Raw genomic sequence first — 12,672 nt, 5'->3', positions numbered from 1 at the left:
CTGAGGCCCAGGCCCACCCCAGAGGCTGGACTGCATGGGGCTCTCAGCCTCACCAGGACCACCAATTGGCCATGGCCCGGACTATACCAGACACACTATCACACTATTACCTGGGCTAGACAGAGGTTGTGCCAGGGAGGCCACAGGCTCCTCTTCGTCCTCTACTCTCTTCAACACCAGTGCAAAGAAAGCAGCGAACCCCAGCACCTGAAAAACACCCACTGTGAACCCCAAGCCCATGCTGCTAACTGAGAGGGGGTGTGGATTAGGGCCACATTTGTACCCTGGGCCAGGGACAGATTACCCAGTAAGCAAGGTATACACAGGCTTATTTGTGCTTGTTTACTAATCTGCAGTGCACAATTTCTCCACATTCAAAGATGTGGTAAAACCCATGTGAAATTGTGCACTACGGATTAGTAAGTAAAACAATTAAACCTGTTCTTACCTTGTTTACTGTAAGCCCTGGGTGCAGGAGCCAAGCCCAGGGGAAGTCAGGTGGGAAACTGGCCTATCACCTAGACAGAGGGGAGATGGTTCTGAAAAGTGAAGGCCAAAGCTATCATGCACCTGGCCACTGATCAGAGAGAGACTGGTAAATCCTTGAACTAACCCTGCTTTTATCACACCCCTGACCTTCACTCCTGCCAGTCTCTCTCCCTAATACCCACTGCCGTTGAGCTGATTCTGACTCATAACAACCCCATAGTGTTTCTAACGCTATAAATTTCTACAGAAGCATACTGCCACATCTTTCTCCCTCGGAGCTGTTGGTGGTTTTGAACTGCCAACCTTTTGGTTAGCAGTCGATCACTGTAACCACTGCACCACCCAGGCTCTTTCTTACCCCAGTAGGGCTTCTCTTATCTCTGTTGTTGTCGTTAGGTGTGATGGAGTAGAGCTGCTCCATAGGGTATTCTAGGCTGTAAACTTTCCAGGGAGCTCTGGTGGTACAGTGGTTAAGAGGTCAGGCTACTAACCAAAAGGCTGGCAGTTAAATCCACCAGCTGCTCTTTGGAAACCCTATCAGGCAGTTCTGCTCTGTCCTGTTGGGTCTGTGTGAGTTGGAATCAACTTGATGACAGTGGATTTTAATCTTTACCAGAGCAGATTGCCAGGTCTTTCTCCCTTGGAGCTGCTGGGTGGGTTTCAACTGCCAGCTTTTCAAGATTACCAGTCAAACTCTTAACTTATGGGACACCAGAGCTCCTTTCTTTTATCTCTGGCATGATCAGTTACGCCTCTTTCCTGTCTCTCTTTTCCTTTCTTCCTCCCTCCCTCCCTGCCTAACTGATTCCATCATCATCTCTGCATCTAGTATGCACAGGCATATGATTCTGTGATTTGGGGAACAAAAATGCTCAGGACACACCCTGCTCTTAATGTGGTCTGGCCCCAAAGCACTATTGTAAATATTGTAAGTCTACGATAAAGCCTGTTGAGGGTAGATGGGAGATTAAAAAGTAGCTTGGCTTGGGGGCATCTCATAGGATTCAGTGTAAATGCCCCTTCCTTTGTACAGCTTTCCCCCACCTCCAGCACAGTACACTTCCTCCGTTGGGGTGCCCCAGGGATAGTCTTATGTTTGTTTTCTTCCGGAGGAAGCTGTGGACCCCTGAGCTCCAGGACTGAGCTCAGTGTTTTTTCGATTCTAACATGCTCTCTTGTGTAATTTTACATTTCAGAAATAGGATCATTTCTTCTAATTGATGTACATTTTTAATAACTTGGTGTTTTTGCAGGAAAGTTGCTTTAAATTGCGGCTTGCCTCACAATCAAAAGCATTTTAGAATTGGCAAAATATGGTATTATTCAGATTTATATGTGTAGCCTAGGGCAAGATGTTTGTGGCCTTTTTTCTTTTATTGTACTGTGGATGAAGGTTTACAGAACACACCAGCTTCTCACTAAACAGTTAGTACACATATTGTTTTATGACATTGGTTAACAACCCTATGACATGTCAACACTCTCCCTTCTCTACTTTGGGTTCCCTATTACCAGCTTTTCTGTCCCCTCCTGCTTTCTAGTCCTTGCCCCCAGGATGGTGTGCCCCTTTAGTCTTGTTTTGTTTTATGGGCTTGTCTAATCTTTGACTGAGTGGTGGACCTCAGGAATGACTTCATTACTGAGCTAAAAGGGTGTCTGGGGGCCATAATCTCAGAGTTTCTCCAGTGTCAGGCCAGTAAGTCTAGTCTTTTTTTGTAAGTTAGAATTTTGTTCTACATTTTTCTCCAGCTCTGTTCGGACCCTCTACTGTGATCCCTGTCAGAGCATTCGGTGGTAGCTGGGGACCGTCTAGTTGTACTGGACTCAGACTGGTAGAGGCCGTGGTAGTTGCAGTGTGATCTTAACTTCTTAACCTCTTCTCATCTATGATACAGAGGCGACAACTCTATATGATTTTTAAATATGAGAATCTCGATAAGATACTAACCCTGGGGCCTGGGCCAGAGTGAAAGCCCAATAATTTGGATTATCACAGTTATCATTGTTGATCCTGCCCCAGCACCTGCACAGAGGTGGTGCTCAGTGTGGTGTTTGTTGAATAAATAAATGGAGGAATGACTGAAGAGCAGGTACAAGGCTGCTGGCAGATGGGAAAGGGGAGAAGGAAGAGAAGGGGACAGCCACAGAGGATGACGGGACCTGACCTTCAGGGGCTGGGTGACAAACACGCTTTCCACAAAGGAGACCACCATAGAGATGAGCCACTTAAGGGAGCTGGCACGCCCATAGTGCAGGCCATAGAGCATGGTGAAGAAGGCTGCCACACCACTGGTGGCAGCCACCAGGAGCCAGCCCACCAGGAGGCACCACCAGGGCAGGCCACGAGGGGGCCTCCTCATTGGCAGGGAGCTGCAAAGAAGGGTGGACATAGTCAGGGTGCAACCAGCCAGGCACAAGTTCAAATCCCACGCTACTTCCACTAGCTGCATGACCTTGGCCAAGTTTTTTGACCTCTCAGGCCCTCAGTTTCCTCCTCTCACCTGTACCTGCCTGAGAAGGCAACCAAACCCATTGCCGTCGAGTTCATTCCAACTCATAGCAATGGATAAAAAAATAATGGATAGGGAGAGCTAAATAATTCTATAGAGTAAAAACTGTTCATATTTACTCAGTGCTTACTAGGGGCAAGCCCCGTGCTAAGTGGTTTACACAGATTTGCTCCATTAACCCTCACAGGGAGCCTAGAAGGCTGCTACTGTCATTTTAAAAAGTTTTTATTATGAAACTTTCTAGATCACACGAAAATGTACTCATCAACCAGTTTCAACTACCATCGCTGCCTTATCCTACATATTTCTTCATCCCTACCCTTTTTTTTTCCAGAATATTTAAAAATAAATCTCAGATATAAAATCATCCCTAATTCAGAATGCATCTCAAAAAAGGACATTTTCTTACTGAATTACAATGCCATTGCTACACCTAACAAAATTCACAATAATTCCTGAATATCTTCTAATTACCAGTCTGTACTCAAATGTCCCTTACTATCTTTAAAAATGTCTTTTTTAAAAAGTTTCAATCAGGAGATAAACCAAAAAGCTATTGCCATTGAGTTGATTCTGACTTACAGCAACCTTATAAGACAGAGTAGAACTACCCCATAGGGTTTCCAAGGCTATAATCTTAATGGAAGCAGACTGCCACATCTTTCTACTGCGGAGCTACTGGTGGGTTTGAACTGCTAACCTTTTGGTTAGCAGCCCAGTGCTTTAACCACTGCACTATAGGTATTGTTATTATTCCTATTTTACAGTTGAGGAAACCGAGGCCCAGAGAGGTTGAGGGACTTACCCAAGGGCACACAGCTAGGAAGCAGCTCATGTGAAAATGATTATAAACTGTAAAGTGCTATACAAAGGGCCATAACTATCTTCTGGCAAATAAACCAAACAAACCAAAGCTGCTGCAGTTGAGTCGATTCTGACTCATGGGAACCCCATGTTTTAGAGTGTAGAACTGTTCAATAGGACTTCTTGGCTGTAAGCTTAATGGAAGCATATTGCCAGGCCTTTCTTCCTTGCTGTCTCTGGGTAGGTTCAAACTGCCAACTTTTAGGTTAGTAGTCCAGCACAAATGGTTTGCACCACCCAGGACCTTATTTCAAACACCTCCTCCCTGAAATGATGTAGGCATCCTGATTCACTTCTGCTTGAGAAGATCTGGGTGAGCATTCTCCCACAGTGGCCCAGGAGGCCCTCTCCCCATCTCCTCACAGGCCCCAGGCTGAAGAGGGCAGGCATCCACTCAGCACTCAGGGAAGTGGGTTACCTGGGATATGCTGGGCCTGAGGTGCCTAGCTGTCCCCCCAGGCAGCCCTTCAGGATCTGTAGCTGCCTGAGGGCCTGGGTATGGCTCTGGTGCTGGGGAAAGCCATGGGGCCCTAGCAGCTGCAGCTCGTGTTCGACGTGCTCCAGCTGGAGGTAGAGACACTGCCTGTAGGCACTGTCCTTCTGAGAGCCAGCCAAGGACACCTCGGGCATGGGGCACTGTGTTTTCTCTGGGGAACAAGGAGGAAATGAGCATCAGCTGGCGTTGAGTGACAGAGCAGACCAGCTGCAAAACAACAGCAGCAGTAGTAACAGCTTTTGTGTATTGAGCACTTACTCTGTGCCAGGCCATGAGAAAGCCACAGTTCAGAGAGACAGGTGAGATACAAGGGTGACACACCAATGAGGATTTGAACGTTTCTCTTTTATCAAGGAAATTTTCAAAATTTCTTTACACGTACAGAGAAGAGAATAATAATATCCATCATCTCGCTGCAATAATTATCAACATGTTATTCATCTTGTTTCATCTCTGCCCCACTATTTTTTTTTTTTCTAGAGTACTTTAAAGCCAATCCTAGACATAGTATTATCTCATCTGCAAATACTTTAATATGTGTAAGGTCTGAGTTTGAACCCAGGGTTGCCTCGTGCCAAAGATGGTGTAAGTCTTTATCTTTTTTTTGTTATGAAAAGCTTCAAACATGCAAATGTAGAGAGAATGATACAATGAACCATCACATACTCATCATCCAACATCAACAATTACCAACTCATGGCCAGTCTGATTCCACCTGCACTGCACTCTCCCCATGTGGATAATTTTGAAACAAATTCCAAATCAAACTCATACCATTTCATTAAATATTTTAGTATGTGTCTACAGAAGACAAAGACTCTTTTAAAAAAACATATCCATGACGTCATTGTTGTTGTTAGGTGCTGTCAAGTCAATTCCAACTCATAGTGACCCCATGTGACAGAGTAGAGCTGCTCCATAGGGTTTCCTAGGCTGTAATCTTTATGGGAGCAGATCAACAGGTCTTTCTCCCACAGAGCTCCTGTGTGGGTTCAAACTGCCAACCTTTCAGTTACCCGCTGAGCGCTTAACCATTGTGCCACCAGGACTCCTTATGATGTCATTATCAGTCTTGAAAGCGGTGAACAGTACCCCCTTAATAGCATCAAATATCCAGTCAGTGGTCATGTTTCCCTGATGATCTTGTAAATAGTTTTCTATTGTTGATTTGTTCAAATTTCAGCTTCTTAAAAATATTTTTTAATCCTTCTGTTGTTTTAAATTACAGAGATAATATTCGTTGTAAGAAAGAAAATATAAACATTTCCACTACTCTCCGTACCTTTTAAGAGAAACTTGGCTTCTAAAGATAAAACCAGGTCCCTGTCCCAGGACCCTGAGCTGGGAGGAACCTGTTCTCCTGGGCCAGTGTGGTAAAGGCCTAACATTAATATTACATGCTGGCTTGACATATTAAACCAGGAAGGCCTAGCATGGCCTAACTGCAAGTCTCCTTCCCTATTGTGTTCCCGGGGATAAGGTCCCCTCGCCAAAAAACCCTCCTTATCACAGGATCAGGCACTGTGCTTGCTTATCCCTGAATAGTAACCTTGGGTTCCCTCCCAGCCTGCAGAATTATTCAAACAAGCCAATCATATCTTCCCAAGGGAACCAGGGGTCACCACGCTCTCTTGTTACTACTAAACCTGCCTCCCACAGCTCCCGCTTGTTCACTCTGTTCCCAAGTGCAACCCCATGTTGCCCTGCCTGGTGCAATGTCCTCTTCCCCAGAGCTATATGTGTGACTGATAAACTATTGTCATTCTCATCTGTCCAGTGTTGGGTGATGTATATTTGGTCACACCTATAACCCTCGCCAATGGGGTGAAAAGGAGGTGATCAGTACACGTGGTAAGGTCCCATTTCCAGATCAGAGTTCATCTTCACAAAGGTTGCATGAAACTGGATAAAGGAGATAGAATAATGGTGTGCCCACCCCCTCCCCCATGATCTCTCTCCAGGCACCAGTGAGAAGTAAGTGAGAAAATAACACATGTATGTGGAGAAGGCTATGCCCCAGGCTCACCACGGACTCTGTCTCATAGACTAGGTTGGGATGTTGGGTAAAGGCCAAAGTTGACTCCTGCCTCCCTCTATGGGCATAGCTTCCTCCCTCACTCTTCTGACCTAGGCCTTCCTCACTGAAACCTCCAGTATTAAACCCTTCATGTTACAGGTGTTTGGGCAAAGTTTCTAGAAATTACTATCAGTCATAATACCATTTATGAATACTTGTTTTATGCCAGGGTCGGTTCTGAGAATTTTAATCTTATGATCTCATGGAATCCTCACAACAACCCAAAGCTAGGCGATTCAATATTTTGTGGAAGAGGAAACTAAGTCTCAGAGAGTTTGAGCAGCTATGAGATCCCAAGGGTCTAGCAGACTCCAGAGTCCCTACCCCTAAGCTCTATGCTGCCTTACCAGTGTGTCCAGCTGTGACTGCCAAAGCTCCCAAACTCAGGGCCAAGTGAACAGTGCCGGCTGCATAGAGCCCCTGAAAGGATGACTTTCAGGGGCAGCCCAGTGCTCGGGCAAATCCTCCAGTTTGTCTGGAGCAGAGGGGCCAAGGTGGAGAGGGGTGAGAGATGAGACCACAGGGTCAGCATGGGCCTGGCCAGGTGGCCTGGAGTGCTACAATGAGGAGTTGGGACTTTGTCTGGAGGGCAGTGCCTCTCAAAATTTAGTGTGCATAAAAAACCACTGAAGTGACTTGTTAAAAATGCAGATTCCTGACCTCACTACAGAAGATTTAATCCAGCATATCAGAGTGAGACCAAGAGGTATGAATTCAAAACAAGTTCCCCATTCTACTTCTGTAGGCCATTTATTTGTGTTCTAAACAAGGTTGCTGACAGTGACTAGCTTTGCACTTTAAAACAGCTTCTTTCCAAACGCATACTGTCCACTATGGCAGCTGTTTAAATTAAATTAAAAACTCAGTTCCTCAGTCACACTAGACACATTTCAAGTGCTCATTAGCCACATGTGGTTAGTGGCTGCCATATTGAAGAGCATGGACATACAACATTTCCATCATTGCAGAATGTTCTTTTGGACAGCGCTGGTCTAAACCTTGGCAGCACTGATCTGAGTGGGAGGCAGATCAAAAAGGAGCAAGAGGGGAGTCAGGGAGACCAGTTCAACCCAGTATAACATGCCATACACTATTAATAAAACAAATGTTACTGAATTCTAGCTGGATATTGTTTTAAAAGGCTCTGAGTTTGAGATCTCTCTCTGCCCAAAAGAGTGTTAAACAAGTATAAGCCAAAACCAAACCCGTTGCCATTGAATAGACTCCTAGTCGTAGCAACCCTATACGACAGAATAGAACTGCCTCATAAGGTTTCCAAGGAGCTGCTGGTGGATTCAAACTACTGACTTTTTGGTTACCAGCCATAGCTCTTAACCACTGTGCCACTGTATAGAGAGGTGTTAAAGACACAGTGGCACCAAACTGAGACTTTCTCCTTGACTTAATTAGAAGGAATAGAAGAGAGTGAAGGAAGGTATAGCTTTTTCACTGTGTGGTTCAATGTTCTTTTGATGTTTTTTTTATTGCCTTAATCTATCATCTGTGTCCTGCCCTCCACATTTGGAAACATCTGGTTCAGCCTTGCATCCTTCACCACTTTACAGAAAATGAAACTGAGGCATATAGAATTGAAGTAACTAAAACAAGGTCACACAGATGGTCAGTGGCAGAACCTGGACCCAGAGATAGCTCTTCAGACTAGTCCAAGTTATCACACTGGCCGATGATCTCCTTAGTGCCATTTTTACACTACAGAAGGAGAGCATGTCTTTTTGCTTTGTGCCTCTCGTATTGACCTGCTATTTTGTTGTCTCACAAATATTTGTTGCATGTTTTATGTGTGTGGCACAGGGTCAGCCACTGGAGAAATAGGGGAGATAGGACAGATGGATGGCTCTGACTTTATGGAGTCATGTTATAGAGAGGAAGGTGCAGATATTAAACAGCTCTTCATGCAACTCATTGTTTAGTGACCAGCAGGAAGAATGTGATAGAGGAGAAGCTTAGGGCTAAAAAGCTTGTGGCTGGAGGCCCTGTGTGGGCCCTGTAGGGGTTTGGGTTGCTCTCTTGAGGAAGTTATGCTTAAGACGAGACTGAAGGTTGAGTAGGAATTGGGGAGGTGAAGAGTAGAGAAAGAACATTCCAGACTAAGGGACCAGCGTGTGTGAAGGCCTTCAGTGGGAAGGCAGCTTGGCACTGGGAGGAAGGCAGGGTACAGGAAAGAGGTCTGACTGAGACTAGTGAGGAAGACCCTGGTACAATGTCTTTATCCCATAGTAATACTGGCATGGCCCTAGTCCTATCTCCACCTGGCTCCAAAATGCTGCTTTTCTTGACGTAGGGCACAGAAACATCAGGACTTACCTTTGACACGTATGGAACCACGGGTGAGGGTTAAAGGGTCCTCTCTTTTTTTAGCTTCCTCACCAAACACCTGTCCTGCTGTGTTCTGAGGACAAATGACGTCTTCCACCAAGGCCAGAAGTTTGTTGATGTCCATCAAGTTTGCCGAGTCCCAGCCTGAGGCAGGGGATGGTACCTTGAGAGCTTTAAACAGTGAGCTGACAAGTCGCCACATATCCTGCAAGTCATACCAGGTGGGTTAAGGGGACATGAGCCATAGGTGAGGGGTGCAGCATAGTGGTCAAGAGCATATGCCCTGGTACCAGACTTGGGTTCAAATCCCAGCTCTGCATGCTGAGATACAATATTGGATCTACCCGAGCTTCTATTCTTTCTTCTCTAAAAATCTCTCTTCTGTGATTTGAATGACCCATTCCGGGTTGTATTCCTAAAATTGTGGCACATAGTAGGGGCTAACAAATGCTTAATGAGTACATAACTTCAGGAGAACAAGTCCCTTTTATGTGCTTCTAGTCTGGAAGTCTATGATGAGGGTGTGATATTTCACATATAGTAGGTATTAAAAAAGCTCATGTGTGTATTCAGTTGATGAATCTCAGCAAGTGGTGCTGTCAGACAATATGAGGTTGCCAGACCCCAGTTCCCAACCCCATCCACACCTCTCACCTCCCACCAGCATTGGGGGAAATTGAGGACATGCCTTGGTCACTGCTTCAGGGGTCAGAAGATCATCTTCTACTGGTTTTGGGGAGGGGAGCAGGCCGGAAGACCCCCAGCCCCATTTCCCAGTCTTTTGCTCCTTGGTGGCCCGAGGACGGGTATTTCTAAAGATCTGAACGATCAATAGGTTGATGGGGAACATGAGGAGCGAGCTCTCCAGCCCAATCATCACTTCCTGCCAAGTGAATTCAATTTTGCCTATAGAAAAGAGGGAGAGAGAGTCCAAACGAGAGGTGGCCACCCAGAGCCTGTCCCCTCCACCCCTTCCAGGAGGTAGTATTCTGGGCAGTGAGGCTCAGGTCCCCCAGCACTGGTTCGACTGCCATGATGGTGTGAATTACCCAGGTCCATCTTTTGCTCGGCTGGGTCCTTGGGGACACCCCAGAACATGATGCTGGTCAGCATGGTGCAGAGGAGCAGGGAGAAGCAGCAGGACACCCTCTGGACGCATGTGAAGTTGCTCCAAGGGGAGCGGCTGAAGATGGAATACCAAATGTGCCCATCCTGGAAGCCAGAGGAAGTCTTCATGGAGAACAGGTAGCTGTGGGCAGGCAAGGAAAAGGCATTGAGGGAACTGGGAATGGGGAGAGGCTAGTCCCTTTGGAGCAATCCTGGTGTGAGAGGAAGGAGATTTATTATACAAATCATTCTAAGAATTATTATATTTACATTTTTCTACTATAGAAAAATTACAGTCATAACAGGATCATTTACAGTTAATATTGGAGACTCTGGACAGAGTTGGGTTGGAACTCCACACTGTTTTGCTAGGTGTGTGATCTCAGGCAAGTGACTTTACTCTTTGTGCCTCAGTTTCCTTGTCTGTAAAGTGGGTATAATAACAGAACCTACCTCCATAAAAAAAATTAAAAACAATCATTTTTATAAAGCATTTGGCACAGTAGCTGGCACATGGTGAGTGTTCAGTAAATGTTAGCAATTACCATACTTAGTTTTGTTATAATTGTAGCATTAGAGTGTAGTGGTTAAAATCCCAGGTTTTGGTTTGGACATACTCTGAGAAAATAAACTTTGTGAGCAGGGTCTCTGAGAATGGCACCGCATTCTCCTTGAGAATTTGTATTATTTCCCTGTGAGTAGAATACAGTTTGGAGTCCCTGGAAGGTACAGATAGTTAATGCACTTGGCTGCTAACCAAAAGGTTGGAGTTTTGAGTCCATCCAGAGGCACCTCTGAAGAAAGGCCTGTCAATCTACTTCTGAAAAAATCAGCCATTGAAAACCCTATGGAGCACCGTTCTACTCTGACACACATCGAGTCACCATGAGTCAGAGTTCACTCAACAGTAACTGGTTAGGCTTTAGCCTGTAGTTTAGCCACAGTTGCCCTTCAAGGACCCAGATTTTCCTGAGAGTGTACAGAGCTGGTGCTCCTGGTTGACAACTGTTCTGGTTGGTCAGTGCCAGTGCCCTCCAGGGTTTTAAAATGCTTTGACCATCAGTCTTGGGTGTGTGGGTGGGCTGGACTTAGAGGAAAGGTACGTAAAGAGAGAGGCCAGTTGCCACCACAGTGATTTATCATTCCAGTCACATAACAGATATTTGTTGAGCCTGGTACAGTGCGCCAGGCACCCTGCTGGGCACAGGAATTTGTCCTGCCTTCAGAGAGCTCCTGTCTAGCTTCCAGGCATCACACATTTTGTGGCAATTGGTTGATAACACGTGCACATGTGATTGAATGTTTGCTCTGAGTCAAGCTCTATGCAAAGCACAGTAATATTTCACATACATCATGTCATGGAATCCACACAAGTGCCTTTGGGTTAAGGACATTAAACAACTCATTTTTCTGCTAAGGACACTGAGACCTGGAGAGATAAAGTGACTTATCCAAGGTCATGCTGCAGATCAATGGCAGATGTGTGGGCTCCACAGTCTTTGTGTCTCCATCTGGGTTATACCTCTCTTGGGGTCCAAGTCTCTGATTCAGACTTTTTCCCATATGATGGATGAGCTGTTGACAGCGGCAACTGGGATGAAAAGTCACCTGGGTAGATGCACTGGAAAGTGCACTACTGCCCATTGACGTGAGAATGGCTGAATCAGTTGTGGGATGTTTATTCTATGGAATATTACACAGCCAATAAGGAAATCACTCCATCCAACACACTTTCCTGGAAGAATGTTGATTAAAGTAATGCGTATAGCAGGGTGCCATTTAAAAAGATATAAAATAAACAACAATCTGTAATGTGGGTGTGCTTATATGTGTTTCGAGACAGATGTGGAAGGATGCACAACAGGAAAGGGGGTCGGAAGTCAGCAGGGCAGAGGAAGCATATGCTGAAAGACACGTCTTGGATAAAAAACACAAAAACCAAAAAAAAAAACAACCAAACCCATTGCTGTCGAGTTGATTCCAACTGATAGTAACCCTATGGGACAGAGTAGAACTGCCCCATAGGGTTTCCAAGGAGAGCTTGGTGCATTCGAACTGCTGACCGTTTGGTTAACAGTCCACTCTTAACCACTGCGCCTCCATTACAAAAAAGGAGTCCCAAGTAGCCACATATTGAATAACCATTCAAATCAGTCTGTTCTCTGAGATTAAAAAAATATTGTTTTGTGACATTCACAAAGAAATATGGATAACTGTCCCAACCATCTCACCACCCATTTCCCTTCAGGGCCCTCATTCCCATCAGGAAAATTTGCTTAGTGATTACTGCCACACACTCAAACCTACTGTAGGGTAATGCTATTCAACTGTATACATCCCCTCCCTAAGGGAATCAGTTTTACTCTTACCCGAAGCATGCTGGGGATGAATTTGGGATGGACTTGGGCTAAGCTACAAGGCCGGGAGGGGCATGACTGGGCCAGTGGCCAAGGCCGAAGAATGCCTTAGCAACAAGAAGGAAAACATCTGCGCCTGGACATGAAGTCCCGGGGAACACTGACTGCCCAAGGATATGGGAGAAAACAGAGACTTGGTCTCAGCTGGAATGGCTTGGGTCCCTTGCTAGGTGGTTGTGGAAAATCCTCCAGCCAGCCGCCACTGGAGAGCAGCTGCTTGCTGGTGTCAGTAAGTTTCCCTGAACGTATGAATCTGGAAAAGGCTGTGTGTCAGTTCTTCGGATTATCTGCCAGGATGCACAGCGAGGGTCTTTCCTTGCTGGGGCTGTCCCCCGACACCTACCCAGATCTGTTAACTGAAATGTACTGTTATTT

At 45.6% G+C, this 12,672-nt stretch overlaps 1 protein-coding gene across 1 annotated transcript in view; it reads right to left on the bottom strand.

Moving 5' to 3' along the window:
* The window catches only part of LOC135228337 (polycystin-1-like protein 2), a 37,005-nt gene that overhangs the window by 9,482 nt on the left and 14,851 nt on the right, over nucleotides 1–12,672 (bottom strand). Inside the window, 6 exon segments of the mRNA XM_064273496.1 lie at nucleotides 111–207; nucleotides 2,655–2,859; nucleotides 4,282–4,510; nucleotides 8,762–8,978; nucleotides 9,462–9,679; nucleotides 9,823–10,022. Coding sequence (XP_064129566.1) covers nucleotides 111–207; nucleotides 2,655–2,859; nucleotides 4,282–4,510; nucleotides 8,762–8,978; nucleotides 9,462–9,679; nucleotides 9,823–10,022 — 1,166 coding nt within the window.

The sequence above is a fragment of the Loxodonta africana genome, chromosome 21, assembly GCF_030014295.1.
Source record: "Loxodonta africana isolate mLoxAfr1 chromosome 21, mLoxAfr1.hap2, whole genome shotgun sequence".
Taxonomy (NCBI): Eukaryota; Metazoa; Chordata; class Mammalia; order Proboscidea; family Elephantidae; genus Loxodonta; species Loxodonta africana.
This window is presented reverse-complemented; position numbering and strand designations above follow the sequence as displayed.